The sequence below is a fragment of the Harmonia axyridis genome, chromosome 4 (genome assembly GCF_914767665.1).
Source record: "Harmonia axyridis chromosome 4, icHarAxyr1.1, whole genome shotgun sequence".
Classification (NCBI taxonomy): domain Eukaryota; kingdom Metazoa; phylum Arthropoda; class Insecta; order Coleoptera; family Coccinellidae; genus Harmonia; species Harmonia axyridis.
Window position 1 is genome coordinate 28,872,522 of NC_059504.1, and position 22,260 is coordinate 28,894,781.

The 22,260-nt window shown below is 33.3% G+C and overlaps 2 protein-coding genes across 2 annotated transcripts in view; one reads left to right on the plus strand and one right to left on the minus strand.

Moving 5' to 3' along the window:
- LOC123679208 (NADH dehydrogenase (ubiquinone) complex I, assembly factor 6) lies at positions 1-1,720 on the minus strand. Its single transcript, XM_045616649.1, has 5 exons — positions 1,597-1,720; positions 984-1,184; positions 701-932; positions 410-642; positions 1-356 (listed from the first exon to the last, which is right to left on the minus strand). Exons 2-5 carry the CDS (start codon positions 1,082-1,084, stop codon positions 8-10), a joined length of 915 nt encoding a protein of 304 aa, XP_045472605.1. The 5' UTR covers positions 1,085-1,184; positions 1,597-1,720; the 3' UTR covers positions 1-7.
- A 142-nt stretch (positions 1,721-1,862) lies between these two features.
- The window catches only part of LOC123679206 (zinc finger protein chinmo), a 126,079-nt gene continuing 105,681 nt past the window's right edge, over positions 1,863-22,260 (plus strand). The window contains exon 1 of the mRNA XM_045616648.1: positions 1,863-2,088. The gene's annotated coding sequence lies outside the window, so the exon portion shown is untranslated. The remainder of the gene's footprint in view (positions 2,089-22,260) is intronic.

Here is a 22,260-nt window from a genome sequence, read left to right on the forward strand (position 1 = left end):
TCTATGATTAATATTTATTTCTGTATTTATACCACATTAACTTAGGTAACCAGAACAAAGGTTTTCTTTTCAAGGATGGATGAAAAATGTCATAACCTACAACTTGTAGTTTGGTAAGGTATCCATCAATAGTAACAGCTGGCAAAAAGACTGAATTACAATTGCTAGGAAGTTTATCTGATAACTTTCTAGCTTTTTGAAGATGGTGATGAGCTCTACTAGCAACCTCAAATACGCAGTCATTTAATTTGTGACTTGATGCTCCATTCAATATACTTTGATCACTAACACTGTACTTAACTAAAATTTCCTGTGGTATTGATATGAAATTAAGTTTCCTTGCAACAACACAGCTTCTGAAATGAAAATATTTACTATGTAGAAAAATAATATTTAAACAAATTCTTACCGTAATAAATTCAATATTCCTTGGGCCTTTCCCAAATGAGATGCTACATGATCTGCATGCATATTCTTGACACCACAACCTTCGAGAATAAGATAATATAAATTTGACACAGCACTCTCTGAATATTTCTCCATTTCCTCTAAAGACCCAAAAAAGTTTCGATTGAGATAATCATGACGACATTTTATTAAGTTTTTGAAATATCTTTGGGTGAGATTTGATCGCTTAACTGCCTAAAACAGCTAAAATTAAAATGTTTTAGGTTTTCGTCCGATATTCCTTCAATGGTACCTTGTATACTTCCATTGCCACTGGATGTTGAGGTACTTTTTTAACATCTTCCTTGTAACACGCCTCTATTGTATTCTCCCAAAACTGTAATCTAGCCTGACCTGTATTAATTTGGCTTGTTTGCTCAGAGACTTTTGATAGTTCCACATTGAAGCTTCTTACAGCTAGAGCTGTTGATCTTGAGGTATTTTCTAACAGAAGCACAGTCATAAAATTTTCATAGTCGAATTTCCTAAAATTACAAATTGAAGAGGCAAATTTTACACTATTGTATACTCTTTACTTCACCAGATCTAAGCAATAAAGAGATGTAGTATTGGTACTATAATTATAATTGGTAGGCAATGTTCGAGTAACAAATAGAATCCTTTGTAATTTATTCATTTTTCTATATACATTTAATACAAGATAGAAAAATCTATAGTGACTTTATTAATAAAGTCACTGTAGGATAATCAACATCACATATCACTTTACTCAAATTGACCATATTCACCGTCGCCATATTGTTATGCGACAATACCAACTATTGAGTTTACTAGAAAAATTCCACAATATAAAGTTTATAATTGTGGTTTATGTGTAAATTCCGGAGTACCTTTTCTGGCTGCTACGCCAGATAGGCTTGTTTGGGACAATATTTCGCAAAAATTTCACCTTTTGGAAATAAAAACATTAGTGAAAGGTAGTTTTATATACAAATTAACTGTGGCCGAGTGTATAAATGAAGGTTTCGCTCTATTTTTGGAAATAGTTAGTGGAAGAATAATCTCTTTGACTGATAGTATTTTTGATATAAGCGGTATTTCTCTAGTAAACTCAATATTTCTCCGTTGGGAACACTGGGTCGTTGGTATTGTCGCAGAACAATATGGCGACGGTGAATATGGTCAATTAATATTATATAAAATATATTTTTGTTGGGAACACTGTTGAATGACAGTTTGAGGTTAGATTTGAAGGATCATAATTTGTAGTTCTAGTGTCATTCAAGGACACTGGAACGTCCTTGGGACGAAAACGAAAGGCCTATTGCACATTTAAACTAAGAGAAAACTTGGGACATTTCACCTCATTTTCCCCATTTCTATCGGACATGCGTGCGATTTTCCGTATGACAGAGTTGCCATCCTTAATCTTCTTCGTGCATGTATGTGTATATAATGATGGAAAATTGACACCATCTTCCTCGAGGAAGAATGCTCCTGTGTTATTGTGAATTTTCTCCGATGATTTTGAACATTCCGTAAATGTTGTGATAATTGTGATATAAAATGATAGGTTAAAATTAAATCGCGCTATTTTCACTTTTCCTGTACCTGAATTTGCTGTGGAAAATCGTTGGAAGTTTTCCCAGTATTGTATATTATTCAAATAATTGGAGTCAGGTGAGTTGCGTGATTTTTCATAGTGTGTTGTATTATGATACTGAGAAGATTAAGTAGGTACCTAACTTCTGAAAGTTACCATTTGTTGTGGAAAATGCATTATTATTGTATATGCAATAAAACTGCTATTTCTTTCATTGTTTGAATAAAAAATAGTTAGAAAATACGCCAGTTGGTGTTATAGTATTTTATTCATTCGATCATTTCTGATATATTGATTAAAACCATAGGTTTTCATGAGAATTGACAATTTATGGTGGATGCGCTTTTTCGAAGTGGTTAATTTCATTGAATGCAAATGAATAAATTGATTTATAAATGATGTCAATGTGAATGTGCCTATTTCTCGGGAATGAAGCTATATCACATCTTTCCGGGCATATTATGAATATTTTCCTAATATGTATCTCCACAATGTATTCATTTATATTATGCGAGATTAATAAATGAAGCGCATTGTATAAACATCTTGAATTTTTTGAATCAATTCATTAAAAGTCTGATACCAGATCTGGAGAAAAACAATGAGACAATAAATTCATTTTTTGGTTTGAAAATAGATATTTATCTATTATCTATCTATCTATTAGTCTAGAGAAATTGTGTTGTTTTTACATTACGTATTTTTTATTATGGCTAATAATTTATGGTTTGGTTGGGACAATTGTATTTTATTCAGGAAAATTATCATATCACGATATCTCAAATACATAAAATAGAGATAGGAATAGTAAAGCCAATAGGCTAATGATTAATAAAAAAGTTTTGAACATTTGCATTGTTGAATATGATTGCTTCATATCCTTCGAATGTCATTATGAAAGCGATTCAATTCAATAATTTAGTTTCATTTTCTCTTTTGTAGATGCTTCTTTAATCTTCATTATTAACATTTATTTTGACATTTTGAGGGGTTACGCTTTTCTTGATAGAATAAAAAAAATAATTTGAGCTACTTGTGTGAAACAACTAACTACTTCAATGAATTGATTTACTAAATTAAGAATGTAAGAACGTACAAATCTTTTTAATTAAAATCTGGTGTACTTCATATGAAAACTTTGTTATTATTCTGACCAACATACTACTGAAAAAATGGTTTTTTAATCTATTAAGTTCAATGGAAAAAAAAATCGGAGCAAATTAATACGTTGCAAAATGGCGAAAGTACCAATACTATTTTCAATTAGGATGGCGGTAGCTATATTCAAGATTCAACGAAACTATTCTTTCGAGGAACCTTATTCAATTATTCTTGTTCAACCCAAGTGAAAACAAAAGTTCAGACTGGCTCAGAATTAATATTCTCTTCAAAAAGGGAAACTAACATTTCGCGAAACATCGTGTTTCTTCAGTATTCTTTCATGAAATCATACTCCAAAATAATGAATAAAGTGAAAGATGATCGATCCCGCATTAACTGGGTTCAAATAAAAAATAAATTGATATAGATAGATTGAAATCCAATTACTGAGAGTTGCAGAATGGCGAAGGAAAACGTGCATACTAACAATGTTACAGTGTACCCCATTTTTTTGTTATTTTTTCATATGTGGAAATCTGAATTTTCAACTAATAACAATGCATTATTCTAGCCAATCAGTCAGGATTAGGTATACTGATAACACTGCTTCCTCATCAATAATACCTTGTTTACATTAAAACGTCAAAATTTCACTTCGAATTTATCATTATTGACAGCTTAAAATGCTCTGAGTATTATTGCAAAATGAACACGAACTGATTCAGTGCCACCATCCAAGAGAATATTGAACATTTAAATTGTTGAAAAAAAAATCTTTCCAAAGGCAAATCATTCTTGAAACTTTATCAGATAATTTTTAATTTTCATTACTCAAACTTGTTCATTTGAGAAACATTCAAACAAACCGAATATAGATCGTTTTTTTTTTCATATTTTTACCAAATAAATAAGTTTTCGTGGAAAAAAAATTGTCGATAAAATTTGAAGCACTTGTGGTACCTATTACTTTCGATAATTTTACATTTTATTTCCTTCTTGAAAATTATTCGGAGTTTTGATATCCATCATAATAACGTCAAGACAATGATGAAAGAAAATTAACACAAACATTATGTAGGTAGGTATATAATAAATTTGTTGCTAAATGATTCTTATGCCTGGAAAAATTAGAGTATAAAATTTATTTATTAAAATTTTTATTATTTTGAATTTTTATCGTTTCACACGAAGATGGAATTATTTTCGCATGGCACGTGCTCAACAGGTAAAAAATCAGGTCATACCGGTCAACGCAAAATATTGATTTCGGGAACATGTGCACAGGTCCTAGAAAACCCATAATAACCATGGTGATGAAAAAACGTTTCCTCAGAAACGAACTCCTTGGCGACATCTTCTGTTTTTATGTGCAGCCTCCGTGAAGATATCGCTGAAAACTCCAGGGCAGTAGTCAGAATATATTGGGATGTTTTAAAAAGTATATCCTTCGTGATTTTGAGAGTTTAAATATTCGTTTTCTCTTTGATTCTTGTCATTACTCTTCATGTGGTGTTAAACATCAAGTTACACCTAATGGAACGAATATGATCTTGGGATCATTATGGCAGAATTTTGGAGGTTCAGAACGTTTAAAAACTTTTCGATTTGATTCAAATTTACCACCAAGTGAGTTCAAATTAAGGAAAAATTGAATGTTTATACTGTCATTTCACTAAGTGGCCTAATAACTCGATAAATTTTGGGCTAGGAGATTGATTCAAATTTTGACGGAATCGACAACACTCAGCGCATAAGCTCAAACTATTTTTGACTCTATAGGCTGGTCCTAAAGTGGTGAAAGACGATACCACCTTGTTTTATGAAATGGGAATACCCATTTTATATTATACTCACATAATCTTCATGAAATTCTGATATCGAAATATGTACTCCACTTGTCATTATTTATCTATGGTACTTATTGAGGTAGGCCAATTTCGAAAAATTTTATGGTTATAATAATTTAAACTGAAGATCATATCTTGGAAACTGTTCGAGATAATTGTAAAAATGATGTTTTATTGAATTCCCGAAAAGTTTTCAAGTCTTCTGCAAATTTACGTATCACTCTACAGGTGGTCCGAAAGAGACTGTAATTTTTTGAAAATGACTTTTGAAAAATATCAATAAGTCCATTTTTTCAAATGGCATAGCCTAGCGAGTAGTCTTCATTTTTTTGTCTAGACATGTTGTGCCTAATTGAATTATTTTCAAAATGCTTCGCATTTCATGTTTTGTACTGGGGCTGGCGTATACTTTTCACGCATACAATGTCAAAATATTCAAAAACACATTTTAACGAAATAAAATGGAGACCACGTGAACAAACAGAAGCATAGTCAGCAGGGTTTCCGCCAGGACCGGCATAAGGGACATTTAGCTGGGGCGACAAATTGTAGGGACGCAAAGTCAAGACATTTTGACACAAAAATGTGAAAATACAATTATTTGTAGTAAAATGCAAAAATAAAAATTGCCAAGTGCCAATTTTATTGAAATCCAGTTATGAAAATGCAAATAGATGGGTATTAAAAAGCGTTGTCATTTTACTGTGGAGCCAAACTTCCAAACAATTCAGGGCTTTTTTCGATGAAATCGACAAAAAGTCCTTTGATAAATTTGACAAGGTGATTTTAAGTTCAACATTACGATTTCATATCGAATTGAAAGATGCCTGACAGGAATAACAGAGGCTGCTTCAAATAAAATTTAGGTACATTAGGCCATAGTATAAGGAATTCCTCATACTATGATTAGGCAAAGCAATGCAGGGACATTTGATTTTGCCTGGGCGCCAAAATGTCTGGCGGCGGCCCTGATAGTCAGAATTCTCTTGAGGAGTTCGAAATGAATGGATATTTTCAGCTGAAAAAGTCCCATTACTATTATTCGCTTAAATGATCTGCTCAGATGTCTGCAAACTTTTTTCAAATCGAACTGCACCTCATTTTAATCATATTTAAATTATTAAAAAAGTTTGCAGACATCTGATCAGATCATTGTGAGCGATAAATATTGACAAGACCGTTTTAGCTGAAAATATACAGTTATTTCAAGCTCCTCAAGGGTTCCGACTATGTCTCTGTTTGTTCACGTGATCTCCATTTCATTTTGTCAAAATGTAAATATTTTGATGATTTTTTTATTTGGCATATCTTTAATTGCTATTATTAGTAGATATTGAGTAGAAATGAGTGTTCTAATACCTTTTGGAATTGTATACGTGAAAAGTATCCTTTCAGTTCTAGTATAAAATATGAAATGCGAAGCATTTTGAACAAATTAGAAAAAATGGACTTTGATATTATTTAAAATTTATTTTTGAAAAATTTCATTCCTTTTCGGACCACCTGTAGAGTGATCCGTAAATTTGCAAAAGATTTGAAAATTTTTGGGGAATGCAATAAAAAATAATTCGTACAATTATCTCGAATGATTTTCAAGAAATTTTATTTTGTTTCAACCATTATAACCATGAACTTTATCGAAAATAGAGGTTTTTCTCAAAAAGTACTACAGATGAATGATGACATGTAGAGTATTTCGAAATCAGAATTTCATGGAGATTATAAGTATGATATAAAAAAGGGGCATTCAAATTTAAAAAACAAGGTGGTATCGTCTTTTACCACTTTCAAATCAGCCTGTGAAGTCAAAAATAATTCAAGCTATGCGTTGAGTGCTGTCGATTCCGTCAAAATTTGAATCATTCTCCTATCCTAAATTTACAGGAGTTATCGACCGATCGAGCACTATAGACTCACCCTGTATGAGAATATTCTCTTAATCGATTCAATAAAATACTTACTTCGGAATAAAATGCTCATTTCGAAAAGAGGGTTTAAAGAAGACTGAATAATTTTCCATACAAGTTGATCGTGGATTTTTGTATAGTGAATTTGAAAACAAGAGTGATCATTTTTGTTGCGTGTTGAGTTGACCTCGTAGGTTATTCGTTAATGACCTAGTTAATGCTACAAATACAGAAGGGTGTGTACTTATATTGATGTTGTACAAGTCACTGAATTATTTCTCCAACTTTCCTAGTCTTATCTTCTTCGAAAAAAATTGATTAAGTGATCGTCATTCAAAAAAAAAAGTCTTTTCGGATAACTTCATTTTAACGAGAAAGAATTTGCCACGGTAATATCCAACCTCCATTGATGAAGAATGCTCATTAAGAAGAAGAACGAGAAAACTCCACTCCTCTAAATTTTGCAAGTTATGTGCAGTATAGTGCTAATTTTATTATACATGATTGCATAGTAAGATTTTTTCATGCTTTTCTGATTCTTCTCCGCAGCTCAGGCAAGTGAAAAATTGAAAAACCTCAAGAAAAACCCTGAAATTTAGGTGAACCTTTTCGGAACTTACACTAGCGGATAAACCGGAATAATTTTCAAATGCACTTGTGTCTCTTGTCTTGTTATTGCTTGAAAACAGGAGCCTTACCCAAAAGTGGCTATTTGAGTTTTGTAAAGAGGATAAAACCGGCCAGAGTCATATCAGGGGAATTCAATGGTTGTTCCATAATTATCGAAGATTTATATAATTTTTTTTTACTGGATCTTGATGATGATAGCTTCGTCTAATGTGGAGCAGAATCCTATTCTTTCCATGAATATTTTCTCTTTTGAACGCCACATAATGTTGAGATAATAGGTATTCTTCATTAACTTACCCATATTCTGCATAAATTCTGCAAAAAAACCTTTAATACCTAAGGCAATTGTAGTAAGTTATTTAAAAATAACCTTTTACGTATCATTATACAAGTTATTCTACAAGCTCCCTGACAAACTTTGACGGATGATTGCTGTGCTTATTGTTTTTAATAATTCAAAATTTTATGGAAAACGGTCTTAGTGGATTTTAATACATATTGCACCTTGAGAATTTGAAACTATTAGGTATCGTGTTAACCATTTCAACTTAGTTTGGAGCTTTATGTTTGCCTAGAAAATTTTCCACAACTGCAACAAATGATGTCAACTGTTGTTCAACTTGATCCATTGAATGTATGAAGGCAGGATCCTTAATTAATTGTTGGCCGTTAAATATCCCTGCTTCGAGTTTTTTTGTACTCAACTGATGCATTTTTATCCCTATATATGCAGAACATGACCCATTCTTATCAAGAGACTTTACAAATTGTTTCATTAAGGCCAACTATATTGTAACGGAGGAAGTATAACTTTTTCTCTTTCAACCAAAGCGTCGTTAATGACATTCTTTTCCCCAACGTCCATGTTTTCTTTCTGGGGCCAATCTTTTCTAACACAGTTGTGTATATTTTCCCTACTCCCAGAGGCACAAGAAACACGGATATTTCGTGTAACCACTTTGCTTCCCAAGAAGAAAGTTTACCATTTTTAAGTCTACACCAATCATCCATTGATGTTCGTGATACTTTATCCAAAGCTATGGTATTATATTCTTCTTTCAGTTTCGTTGAGTGAGCTAGTGATATTGAATCATATTTATTCCCATTATTTAGAAGGACACATTTCAAACTGGAATATTTTCAGAAACTGTCATTTCTTTCATGAGCCCCCTAATTTCGTGACAAAATACAAGATTGTCTTCTTGAGAAACGAATGGTAGCAGATCTTTTCCTCTTGTACGGTTAAAGGTAATTTTGGTTCCTTGTTTCAATAAATTTTTGTCATTCAACCTAGAAGCCAGTCCTTCAGATGCTTTTTTCGATAAATTGAGATCCCTGGTGAGATCATTTAATTCATTTTGAATTGATTGAAGGTATCTGATAGGCAATGGTTCCACAATTTATAGATTTACCTGGAATTTACTCAATTATAGACTGACAATAAAACCATTGTACCTACATTAATGAATATATAATAAATTCAGAACTCTCATAAATGAATATACTGAATGAAACCCACATTGTTAGATAAGTTTATGTATCTAAAAAAGAAGAGCTGATAGAGAAAAACGGATTGCATTAACTGATTAAGCGTCCCAAATATACATAGTTGAAAACAGCTCTAAAATCCCAGGCACCAAAAAAAATTTCTTGCCTGTGAGACGAGATAATTTGATTACAATCGAAAGGGTAACATCCCTCAGCATTCGGCTTTGGGTTGTTACCAAGATACGAGCTTGAGAAATTCCTCATAAAATTATGACGCAAATGAATATTTGGCGGAAAATTTTTTGACAAAAAAATTTAGGACTCTAACTAAACATTATATTCGTAGCTCTTCTTTACTATAGAGGATTTATTGCATGTGCTTCGTGGTCATCTCGGGATGATTTTAATACTATATTGTCAAACGGGTCAATCATAATCATTATAGTACTTTTTTGTACAAAACGTTTCACATTGTCTTCACCGTTAGTTCTTTATATTCAGTACCGTCTTTCTTCCTCATATTGACCGCCAATCTTTAAGTATCAACGTCAATTCTTCCAAGCTCCTATGTTTATTCAATTCAATTCATATTCTCGTTCGCAGCAAAAATCCATAAATATTCCCCACATTAATACATCCAGGGAAAAGAACACTCAGAATATTTCGAGTTATTGGGGAATAAAGCTTTTCAACAGGCTTCCTAATGAAATAAAGAATTCACCGAAAAAACCTCAAGAGCAAAATTAATGAAATATTGGTGAAAGGTGCATCTTATTCTTCAGAAGAATTTTTATGTTTCAATTTTTAATAATAATAATAATAACGTTTATTCATCACTGTTACAATAAGGTAAAATATGAAAAAAAATAACATGATTGTGAAAGACCTAAGCAAAGCTTAATTGTATGTAATCACAATCTGTTGAATTTGGATATGATTGCTATTTGACGAATCTTGCAAAATTTGATGGTGAATAAATATCATTATTATATATTTGTGTCTATATGTTGTATTTCTGGGAATTTTTCTTTGATTAGCGTATTTTTACTTTGTTATACACACGCATTGTCAAAACTTTTGAAACGTTTTGAAATTTATTTGGAATGAAGTTGTCAAACTTAATCGTGTTGTCATGGTGATTGATAGTTGCACTGAATGCAATTATCAGTTATAATATCACAAGAGCCTATACAATATTCGATTATACACCGCGAACTACGTCGAGTGAAAGGTTCATATAATCGAAATATATTGTCTATGCTCGAGTGGTATTCGTTATGATTATATAACGAATAAATTCAATTACTGTAACCAAAGCACTACATTTTGATAATTCAATTACATTTCATTGTGCTTGACTTTTATTTTTTGGCGAATGTCCAAGAATATTACTATGGAAATTCACAATATGGCAGGAGGCGAAACACCAACACGATTATACCACGTCTTCAAGTAGTATTCACTTATCAATACGCCGTAACTATATGAGAAATTTAGGGATTCTATTGCTTAATCAGAACATGAGTTGTATAATCTGTGTAATGTTGACATGATTGAGTAAAATTGTTTCATATCAAATATGAAACAAATTACAAAATTTGATTAGTCGTCCAAAATGTAGAAGTGTTATTATTTTGTACCCATAAAAACCATCCCTTTCGCCAGTAAAGTCACGTTATCCACCAAAACTGAAATCAGTTTTTATTCAACAAAAGCCCTGAAGTCGTCACATTGCCCTAGTGTACAACGAATAAGCAAGCAGAGAGGTCGGATCATTATTCCCTCTATTTTGCTTCCCTACCTAATGAAATGATATATTCGTTCATATCTCCTGACATTCTCCTTTGAATCGGGAGGATAATCACCTCCGTCCCGGTGAAATAGAATATTTATACCGAAAATGTTACTCAACAAACGATAGTGTCCTGGTAACCGGGTCTGGGAGTAATTGAATGTAGAGAAACAGAAAGTGAAAGCTCAGGGTTAAATATTTCAAAGCTACGTTGCCAAGCGTCCGCGCATTGCCTGGAGGGAGAGAGGTGAAAGATGAAAATCTCAGGAACTCAAAAGTACAGCTTATTCATTGTTGCAGATGTCTCGCGGTGCTAATTTACTTGCTAATTCGGTTCGGGAAAATTTGATTTGAATCTCTAATTAAAGGGTTGTTTACTGCGTGGATCAGTGTTGTGATTATTTTGTAAATTTATTCTATTTTGTGGTATTAGCATATGATATTGATTTTTTCTTTTCAAAATTCCATATATAGTTTAGAAAATCGTTTGAATTTGAGTGTACTTTCCTCGAACATAATTTCGTCACGATATTGGTTTCTGTCCGTCCGGCCGACAATAAACACAATAACTCTTGAACGGAAAAACGTATAGAAATTTGAAATTTTCAGGCTAGCAGTTTGGATGCTAATTACTCTTCGAAATTTTGTTTTCTTTGTGAATGCAATATCACAGATCTGTTGAAGATAAATTTTGGATAAAATACTTAATATTTCAGTGACAATGAATGAAGGAGTATTCGAAAACTCGTGACACCATGTCAGTTCTTTTCTAGAATTTTCTTGTTTATTTAAGATTTCAAAATTGATGGATTGAATCTGTTATTGAGAACTATGATAGTAGTTGAACTATCAACTATCTTAGTCCTATTGTTGAATAGGACTAAGATGGACCGGATAATTTTCGGTATACTCTTAATGAAAATGATTTGTGAATTCATCTATAACCTCACACGTGCTCTCTGCTTCTGAGATATCTTAGTGGCCTAGAGGAGAATCGGAATAAAATATTCAATCAAAACAAAACAATCAACAAAGAAAGACAATCATCATTAATAATAATAATAAGAGCCTTATTGAATTTGTTGAATAGAAAGAACATAAAGAACAAAAAAAAATAAAATGTAATTCAAATTCGATTCCAGGGCGGAGTTCAGATGGGTTATTCACCCTGTTCTTACACTCAAACCCTAATTATTTTATCTTTTGTGGAATTTGATTGTATATTACTATTTATTTTGATGTACAACAATAATTCTTTTACATATTAATAAAAAGAGGGTTGTTTCTTCCTAGCTCATTTATTAGGAATCTATAGTTTCGCTCAAAAACGTCCGAGCATCATCATTATGTTTTGAGCGAAACTAGTGACCTAATAAATGAGCTAGGAAGAAACAACCCTCTTTCTATTTAATAAACAACTTCCTACTTGCACATTATTATTGATAATAATTCTTTTATTTTGGCACAAAAATAACAAGTGTAATGAACTTAAATGATACTTGGAATTGCTTGCTGATGAGTATAAGTGTAGATCTAATTAAAATATAGAAGATGATGAATTTAATTCTTTTTTATCAGCTTTCAAAAAATTTCGTGGAAGACGGACGCACTACAGTTTCATGTTGAGTGATTCAAATGAGATCAGTTTTGTTATCGAGTCTCCCCTTTTTTCCTTATTGAACTTCCTGGAAAAACATTGGCTTCTTTCCTGTATTTATTGTGAATACAGTTTGAAGGGCCCTAGATATACAGGGTGACCCACATAAAACAGTCCAGCCGTATATTTTAATGAGTAAAACGGAAAGCGACACAGGTCAATGTTTATCTAGAGGGTGACTACTATTGTAAATTCGTGGGTGTTATATCATAGCCTTGAACAGTGAGGCAACTCTTTCAAAAATGGCATGTGGTTAGAGTTACACATAATTTTAAGCAGGGAAGGCAGTTTTGGCCTTGGTTTTTTGCTGCTGAATACTGTTGTTCTGTTTGGTTCAATAGTGCTCATGTTCATAATATTGATGCACAGCTTAAAGTTTCTATGGAATTATCAGTGAATCTAATAGATCCACACTTTTATATTGGTTACCAGTGCTATCACATATACTTTCGCCCTATATTCGTGGATAGGTTGCAGACAAGAAATCTTGGGATAAATTTCATTTTTACATTTACACGAACCTATTTTCAATTGTATCTTACCTCCCAAATACTAGAAATGCCAGATTTAAGTAACGTGAACCTTTATGAATTAATGATTTTCTTCAATCTAATAAAAGTGACAAGGAAATTTGGCGTTCGGATTGGAGTTCTTGTAATGTCTTCAACAAAAGTCTAATGGTTGATCTTTCAAAGAAAGTTCCAGGTTTCAATCTTCCTAGGAAACTTTAGTTTAAATCGACTTAGGACTAGTAGTGGTCGTTGCAAAAGTATGCTCTTCAAATGGCATTCTATTGAAAGGCCCCTGTATGAGTGAATAGTATAGAAGAAACTATTGACCACTTGGTGAATTCTTGTCCAATTTATAAATTTCATGGTGGTTTCCAAGTTATCTTTTCAGTTTCATTATCAGATTTAATAATAATATATGCGTCGTCAACTTTTGGTGAAAAGGAAGGATGGAAAAGATTTTGTTTAAATGAAGAAGATGCCCTTCAGTATTAGCTTCAGTCAGCTTAGTCTGTAAACAAATAGACAAACCAATCACTACATCTATACTGGGAGACAGAGTATTTGATGAGGTTTTCATCTGTACTCTTGTATCATACCTTGAAATGTATGATGTCTCATTCACATTTCCTCTGCTAATACTAAGATTAATCTACAGGTGCTTTATTGTTTGAAGTTTACAATTTTATGTATTAATCTTTCTCAGAAATCTATGTCTATGTATTCTTTTAATAAATTATCTTTACTACAAATAAATACGTTTCAGCGTTTTCATTGTTGGCCAAGATATTCTATGATTTTTTTTCGAAATTTTTTTGTCTTGTTCTGAAATTACTAAAATTAAAATTACCTTCATCTTGATCTTCAAAATCTTGAAATTCAAGAACTTGGCTACCCCTAATATTAAGATTTATGAAAAATATTTCTTGGTTGTTACCTGCCCACATATGGATGTTGTTGATAAGGCATTAAAAAAGAATTTAATTACAGCCTTGAAGCAAATGGAAAACAATTTTATGAACCTAACTAAACATATTCAAATTCAACATTGTTGTTTTGGGGGAAAATATCATATTTGTCTTGACAACCTAGCGTATGACCTACTTCGACTGGATTCATCATTTCCCCTTAATTTGGTCGAAAAAAAAATAAACGTGCTTTTGTAGCAACGGCTTGGCAACGGCGCCTGGATGCGGGCACGCAGTGCGGAGCTGGCGTCAAGAGCTGCGTTGTCATGGCGGCTCGCGGGGGCGGACGGGCGGGTGCAAAGCGAGTGCAAGGTGTCTGCGCGACGACTCGACGCCACTGCCCGTCCCCCTCTGCCCCCAGACGTCTGCCCACGAGGCAAGGGCCAAGGCTGTTTGGTCCCCCTACGCATCGAGGCAACAGTCGGAGGAATAAGATCAGGACATGCCGGTCACGTTTGCAGGACGAGGATGTACAGGTTTGATATGGGAAAAAACGGTAGGCCGGAGGAAATTCCGTTTCGGAAATCTGGGTTAACTGGGGTTTGGGAGGGGTGGCGGTGATGATGAAAAAATTGTCGAGGGGTTCGGAGGTTTTCTCTTTGTGTAGGCCGGGTTGGACTGATTGATGTTTGACTCTCCTGCAAGGTCACACACTGGAAACTTCAATTATTGGCAATATGGGATGGGATTCGGTTGTTTTTGAGTTGGGATTAGGTGTTATCAGCTATCATTAGTGTCAGATTTCATTCATTTGGTGTTCCTGCCATTTCTGCTGTATACAGAGTCAGCTTTAAGTATCGGTAATTTAGGGTGAAAAGGATCAATTTTCAAATTTTAAAATCTATACCTTTTTTATCACATGAGGTAGGAAACTTGTTCTGGTACCAAAATATTAGTCTTAATGTGTACTATCGAACAACTTATTCACATCACTGTCTAATTATCACATATATCAGGTGTGTGAATAAGTCTTTCCCGTTTTTTGTAAGAGATGGTGCCACCAATACTGTGCGAGTATTTAATGGTTACATATGTCATAATCAAAGCTTATTCATCTGTCAACAATTCCACACTAACACATTAGTTGAAATTTTTTCGCATCATAAATTTTTGAAATCGTGAAAATGTCGAAATTTGAGCCGAGTCGACGTCATTTGCGGGAAGTTTCACTTTATTGGTTCAATTTGAAGAAATCTGCTGCCGAGGCGCATCGGTTGCTTCAGGAAGCTTATGGAGAAGGTTGTGTCGATGATTCAAGTGTTCGCGGATGGTTTCGACGCTTCAAAAGTGGCGATTTCGACGTGGAAGACAAGGAGCGTTCCGGGCGGCCGCAAATCTTTGAAGATCAAGAATTGGCGACTTTGCTTGATGAAGATTCGTGTCAAACGCAGAAGAACTTGCTGAAGCATTGGGAGTTGACCGAACAACCATTTCCAAGCGTTTGAAAGCCATGGGAATGATCCAAAAGCAAGGAAATTGGGTGCCGTACGAACTGAAGCTGAGAGACGTCGAACGGCGTTTTGCACAGCCGGTGAAAACATACTTAGAAACGCTCAAATGGGAAGTCCTACCCCACCCGCCGTATAGTCCAGACATTGCTCCGTCTGATTACCATCTCTTCAGATCGATGTCGCATGGCCTTGCTGACCAGCACTTCCATTCCTACGAGGAAGCCAAAAAATGGGTGGATGACTGGATAGAGGCCAAACCGGTCGAATTTTTTCGCAACGGGATTCGTATGTTGCCAGAAAGATGGGGAAAAGTTGTAGCTAGCGATGGCCAATACTTTCAATAATTCATTTGTAACCATTTTTTCACAATAAAGGCTCAAAATTTGAAAAAAAACGGGAAAGACTTATTCACACACCTTATACATTTTTTTTTGAGATCCTATCTGTCTGGAAGAATAGGATTATATTACATATAGTAAAAGAAAAATCCTATTTTAGCATTGCAAAAACGATTCAAGGTATAACACCATACTAATATATTATTGCAATTGGGTATTGGTAAGTTTTATTACATGCAAACCTCTTTTATTGTAACGTTTCTCGTCTGGGTTTTATTTCATTGGCATAGTTAATCCTATTCACTCCGATTTGAATCTCAAAATGTATCACCATAAAAAATATTTATTGAAATTTTCTGTTGAACTTTATGATATTACTTTGTTATACTAGGTGATCCACCGCGATGGCCTATTAGACGTTTATGGAAAACTGAACTTGATTTTGTCCTGAAAATTTGCATGTTGGGGTTTGAAAAAATGATCTTTCTCACTAAACTATTTTCATATCTCCACAACAGGTTGCAAATAGGTTGCACGCGTACTTTTTGTAAATTTTTTACAAACAACGTTTCCAGTAGAAGCAACTTCTGACTTCAAAAACAGATAGCTGTCGCATATTTAGGGTTAAGCTCATAATTCAGTATTGCCAATCAATACGGAAATACCCCACCTATCCTATTCATCCCAAATTACAGTATTTTATTTTTTTCTTGAAATCGCAGAACATCTGAATTAATGGCATTTTCTAGGCGTTTTCTATCAGCTCAAAGGCTACCTATAAATATTGTTTAATTTTTTTTTGATTTTTTAAAGGGGAGAACATGCAAATCTTTTTTTTTTTTTGAGTGTTTGTTTGTCTTCGACTACGAACTACATAGTCCATCCGATCATTTCAATTTTCACTACTTTTTTCAATGAATCTGGCCTTTGGGTTCAATGGTGGCTTAGGACCACTTCTGGAAATGAAATTTTCACAAGATTGATTATGCCATAAATTGATGGTTAAGCGCTGTATGGAAAGTTTCTTGGCTCTATCTTGTTGGAACCAAATGTCTTCGATGATTAGATGATTAATTTTTGGGAACAAAAAAATCAGTTAGCATTACTCGATAACGCTCGCCTTCCACCGTAACCGCAGCTCCTTCATTCTTCTTTAATAATTCGCGCTAAAGTAGCAATATTCTCTCATTTCATCTTATTGATTGTTTTGAATCGAGAAGAGTAAAATTATTCGAAAACGATTAATAACTGTACGAATTGTTTGCTCACTAGACCGCTCATGGATGGAGCACAGCACCTACTCTATAAACTTAACGAACAGATTTATTTTTTTGAATGTAAATTTTCAGAATTTGTAAGCGTTTTCTGACATTGAATGACTCATGATCAATCGTTGCTGAACAGAAATGTCAACAGTTTGAAATTTTTTACTGTCAAATCATAAACAAACTGTCAAATCATTGAAATTTCTCACCCAATGGGCACAGGTACGTTGATATAACGTTGTGAAATGGTAACAAACCGTTTATTATCAGAAAAATCGTCGCGGGAAATTACGTTTATTTGATCAAAGTAGTATATCAACATGATAGCCAACATGATTACCAACGATCGTTAAACGGTCATGGTACCAGAAGAAGAAGAAGTATATCAATATTGAACGCTGCTTTTAAACGTACCAATACGGTTTTATTATATCAACAGAAAAGTTGATCGAACACTTAAGTATATAAACAATTGTTTATATATTTCACACGACGAAGAAACGACACTTATTAATTATTCTGGTCATTATTCGGGTGCATTCTGAATATTTTAAACACATACAATGTTTAGCAAGGCGTACCTACTCGACTCAAGCTGTTGTTTCTTCCTGATAGAATCGACAGTTTGGCACTCAATGATCTCTGCCAAATAAATCTTCCATTCCTATAGAGGTGGACTTTGCCTGAAGGAAATAAACTAAAAGCTTACAGCACGTATGTTCCTAAGCGGTCACCCATCCAAGTCATAACCATTACCGATAAATATAAAGGAATATCATTCTTGAACTTCCAGGTTACTCAAAATAAAATAGGTCTCTGTATTATAGATCTTCTTTCTTATAACAAACATAACAGAAATTCAAATTTTGTTCAAGGTGGTTCACGTAAGCGGGCCACTGGATTTTGTGTTAAAAGCAAAATTAAAAAGTGATCCAAAAAAAAAAAATTTTCGCAAATTCGACTGGTTCGGAATTCAATGGTTCAGAGACAATTTCTGATCAATTTTTTTTTCATTTGCACCCTAACAACATATGTACAGGGTGGGCAAATTTCGATGTTTTAGCACTACAACTTTTTAACCAGAGGAGATAGACAAAATCTGATACCCTATTCTCTTTTTCTGAGAAACTAACAAGGGTAGTATTCATTTTTCGCCACCTTCTTTTGTTTTCGAGTTATAAGCGTAAATTGGAAAAATGGCGATATCGATAAACATTACATCTCCGCTAATACTGATGATAGAGCTCTGAAATTAAAACATTATACAGGCACTTTTTCACGTAGAATCCAGTGGCGTGCTCGTAATTTCAAAAGGGTTTTTAATTACGAAGCTATGACCCAAAGTTATGTTTTTTCAAATAGGAACACTAGATTTTTGTGTCATTTTTTGAAACCTTAATTTTTCCTGATTTCAAAAATATATAACATCGTATTTGCCCACCCTGTACATTTTTGTTATCTGAAATTTCTAATCGCCTAAACTAATAAATCTAATCGCCTTTACTGCAGGAAATGAGATCACAGCAGATACTCAAAATGTTGTCCGTTTCAATACAACAATTTTGTTGTATTGAGGTCAAGTGACGATCTGAAAACCAGTATCTGTCAAGTTATTGTTGAGTAATGTTCAAAAAGTTCCGGGGATTAATCGAAAACTACAGCGAATGAGTCCTGTAAGCTATCACCCTGAGTATATTCAAATGATGCTATATTCCACACATAATGACCAGGTCCAAGTATAATACTGAAATAAAAATTTTATCGATATTCTAAGTAATCTAAATAAAAGTGTATTTCATTTTCGTCTACTTTTGGAATTATAAATTGAATAACCCTTTATTCAATTTTATTATTCTATTCAGAACTAACATAGAATAAACATAGATTTATCTGTTGCCTCCTTTACATCCGGATACCACCTTTCCAATCCATTAACGAATCGAAATCAACTAGCTCCAATTCAACAGCAGGATATAAATTTCCCAATATGATATAAATTATTATTCCGCCTACTCAATCTACATACATAAATTTCCACGTCATCGGTTAACACACAACCACTCCTATACCTTCCTATCGCATCGCGTGAAGAACAAAAATATATATGGGTGCAATAACAGTTTTCCGCCTCATGAAAACCTGAAGAGCGTTTCGATATTAACGTAGGTGAAATTTCATTTTGGAGGTGGATTCGGTCTTTCACCCCGAATGATTGATTGTAGTAGGAGAAACTTTCCTAGTTGACCAAGAAATGTTTATTTTTATGTTTATTTTTTCACCTTGATCGTATTGCTCTGCTATTTGAATGACTTCAAATATCATCAATGGATAATAAAAATAATAATTTAGTCAATCCTTTAGGAGAGGCCAAAGTATTAATACCTCATTTAACTTATGAATTATATATTATAAGAGTCGAAATATTACTCCTCTATAGAGTAGGAACACTTTTTCAACAAAACATTCTTGATTTATTTCGTTCTTGAATGAATTTATATGCAATGTTTTCATGAAAACATGGCAAAACATGTTTAATGAACTATACTTTTTTGTAAAGGAAAGTATTTGAAATTGTAATTTCTATGCTTGGATATCAGAGGAGTTTCATATGACATTTCATGAATTGTAATTAATTTTTGTAGGGATTGTTGAGAAATCCCTAAACCAATAAAATTTTCAATTACTTTTTAATTGATTATAATTCATGAAATGTCAAATTTAGTTATCGAAACATCGAATTGTTTTTTCTGTCTGTGCTTTCCGGAAGTCACAGACTACTACACACAGTTCGAAATTGCGGTTTTCCCTCATTTAAAGTTCTTTCTCGATAACTATTAAAGTATTCATTTTAGGTATAGGGTTTGCTTGAAGAACTCCACCTCTTTTCTTACGTAAAATTGATTGAAATAATAAAAAGTATAGGTTCTAATTTGAAAATCTTGATTTATGATCAATTTGAGTTGTCCAAGTTCATGATCTTCTGATAAACACCCTGTACATTTTTGATCCAAACTGCAAGCAGTCTTATAATACTACGTATTTGCAGAATCGAAAATAAAAAAGTTTTTTCGAAAAAAACTTCTGCAGAAATATCTTAAAAAAAGTCAGTCCTCATCGCGAGTTTTTTCATAAGAATCCCAATAACTCATAAACCGATGATTTTAAAAGATACAGCATGAAGTTTGCTGAATATGTCATGAAAAAGTTATCTAATGTTGCATTAATATACTAGGTGTGCCATTTGAAATAATGAAGTAGTAGTCTGTTACCGGTATAACCGGAAATTGTAGAGATCTCAAAATATTTTAGGGAGAAACATCATTGTTTGAAACTCCAACATGCGAATTTCCAGCACAAAATTATGATTAGTTCTCAATAAACGTCTAATAGGCCAAGGTAGTAGAAACGGAGGGGTATTGGGGGTAATTATCCCCCTAAAGATTTCCAAAATATAAAAATTCAGAATTCTCTCAAAGACGAAGAACTAAAATTCTTCCATAAAATGAACCAATATTCTTTTTACCTTTCTTCAAAATCGATACGGCAGCAAAAAATCGAACCCTTACGGTTTATGAGTTTATTATCGCGTTTAAGATGATTACTTTTATTGCACTACAAGTCCGAGGTTATTTTTTTCCTTCATCTACCTGTTTTGTCGGCGTCCCCCCTTGTTTTGCCATCTGTGATTTTTGCATTATTCATCGGTATACAGTTACCCGTTGTTTTCGGTTTTTTGTATAATTCTCCTCACAAAATTTTAACTGCATTTATCAAAGAACTGAACTGAGTTATTCGCATTGAAAAATTGTACCTATGCGTTGTGTTTTACAATGTGATGTGTTTCATTGAATTGTCGTTTATTTGTAAAGAAATCAGTTTTGTATTGATAATACAGAGTAATCCTACAATAAAGGTAAAAATGAAAATGACAGATTCCTCTGATCATTTTAAGAAATAAAGTGTAAAACGAAACTGTGGTTCAGTACTAACTACACTTTATGGTATCTTGTGGGTTCTTGTCGAACCATTCTTCAGTAATCCTCAGGAAAATTCAAATTATTGTAAGATCCAGTGAGCTGTGATGAATAAATAATCAAATATAAATTATGGTACTTATTTACCCAATCTGTAGAGAAGATCAATAGAGATTTGATAAACTGTTATATGCATCACAAAAAGGTACGACCATCAGAAACACCCTGTATCTCGAAAACAAAGCATTTGGGGCCCATGTATAGAACATTCTATTCTTAAAATCATTCAAGGAATTTTTCATTTTTCTTCGCATGTACCTCCAATTTGGGAACAATCGAATCAAAAAAATGCTATTATTTCGAGTAATTTTTGGTTCAAACTTCGTTATCAAACCTTCCTTTCTCATATGGCAGATATGAGTAAACGTTGTCTTAAAAAAATTTCGATTACCCACCCAAGAAAAAAAAAAGATCTACGCCCTTGTTATAGGCCATCGCGGTGACTCCCTGCATATGTATTATTTTTTCATGATTTTCACTTTTCTAGAAATTCGTTGTGTAATTTCGTGAATGTGTAAACAAATGAACATTTAACCATGACTTCCTCAAGAAATATTATTTTGAATAGTTATTTTGGTTGTTCTTCTACCAATAAATGTATGTGCAATCTAACAAAATTTGATTGAAAAAATTGGAAATGATATGATCACGTGTATAGGTGAATATTATGTTACCGAAAGCTTCTGAAAGAAATTGATATAGGTATTGTATGGGATGAAGGTTCAGGATTGATTGAAGAAGAATTGGGTGTCACGTGTGACCATCAGAAATGTGTTTTGTGGCAAATATAATTTCAGTCGATGGAGCAAGCAAATATCTCCTTCATAAATGAATTGTTTTCCACTTGAGATTGTTCGAATGACTAACCGAACCGATTTATACGATGATGAAAACAATCGTAATTCATTTTCAGTCCTCAGAAACAGTGTTAACGGTATCTTGAGCCTGGCGCATTCGCCATAATGTAATATTGCTAATTCGAATTTATTCTTGAAGTTCGCTAGGGCTCTAGAACTCCCTTTAACTCGTTGGAGAATCGAGTTCTAACTTGGATTTATTCCGAAAGCAATGTGTTACGATTAATGAATTAATAGAAGGGTTAAATAAGGGTTGAATTTTAACTTGAACATTTTACGATGTCGGAATTTCAAATAAACACTAAGTTTAATGCTAGGTGAAATGATTTGACTGGTTAAAATATTATGTTAGTGATAAAATCTTGACAGAAGACTTTACCATTCAAGAAATACTTCAATCAATTC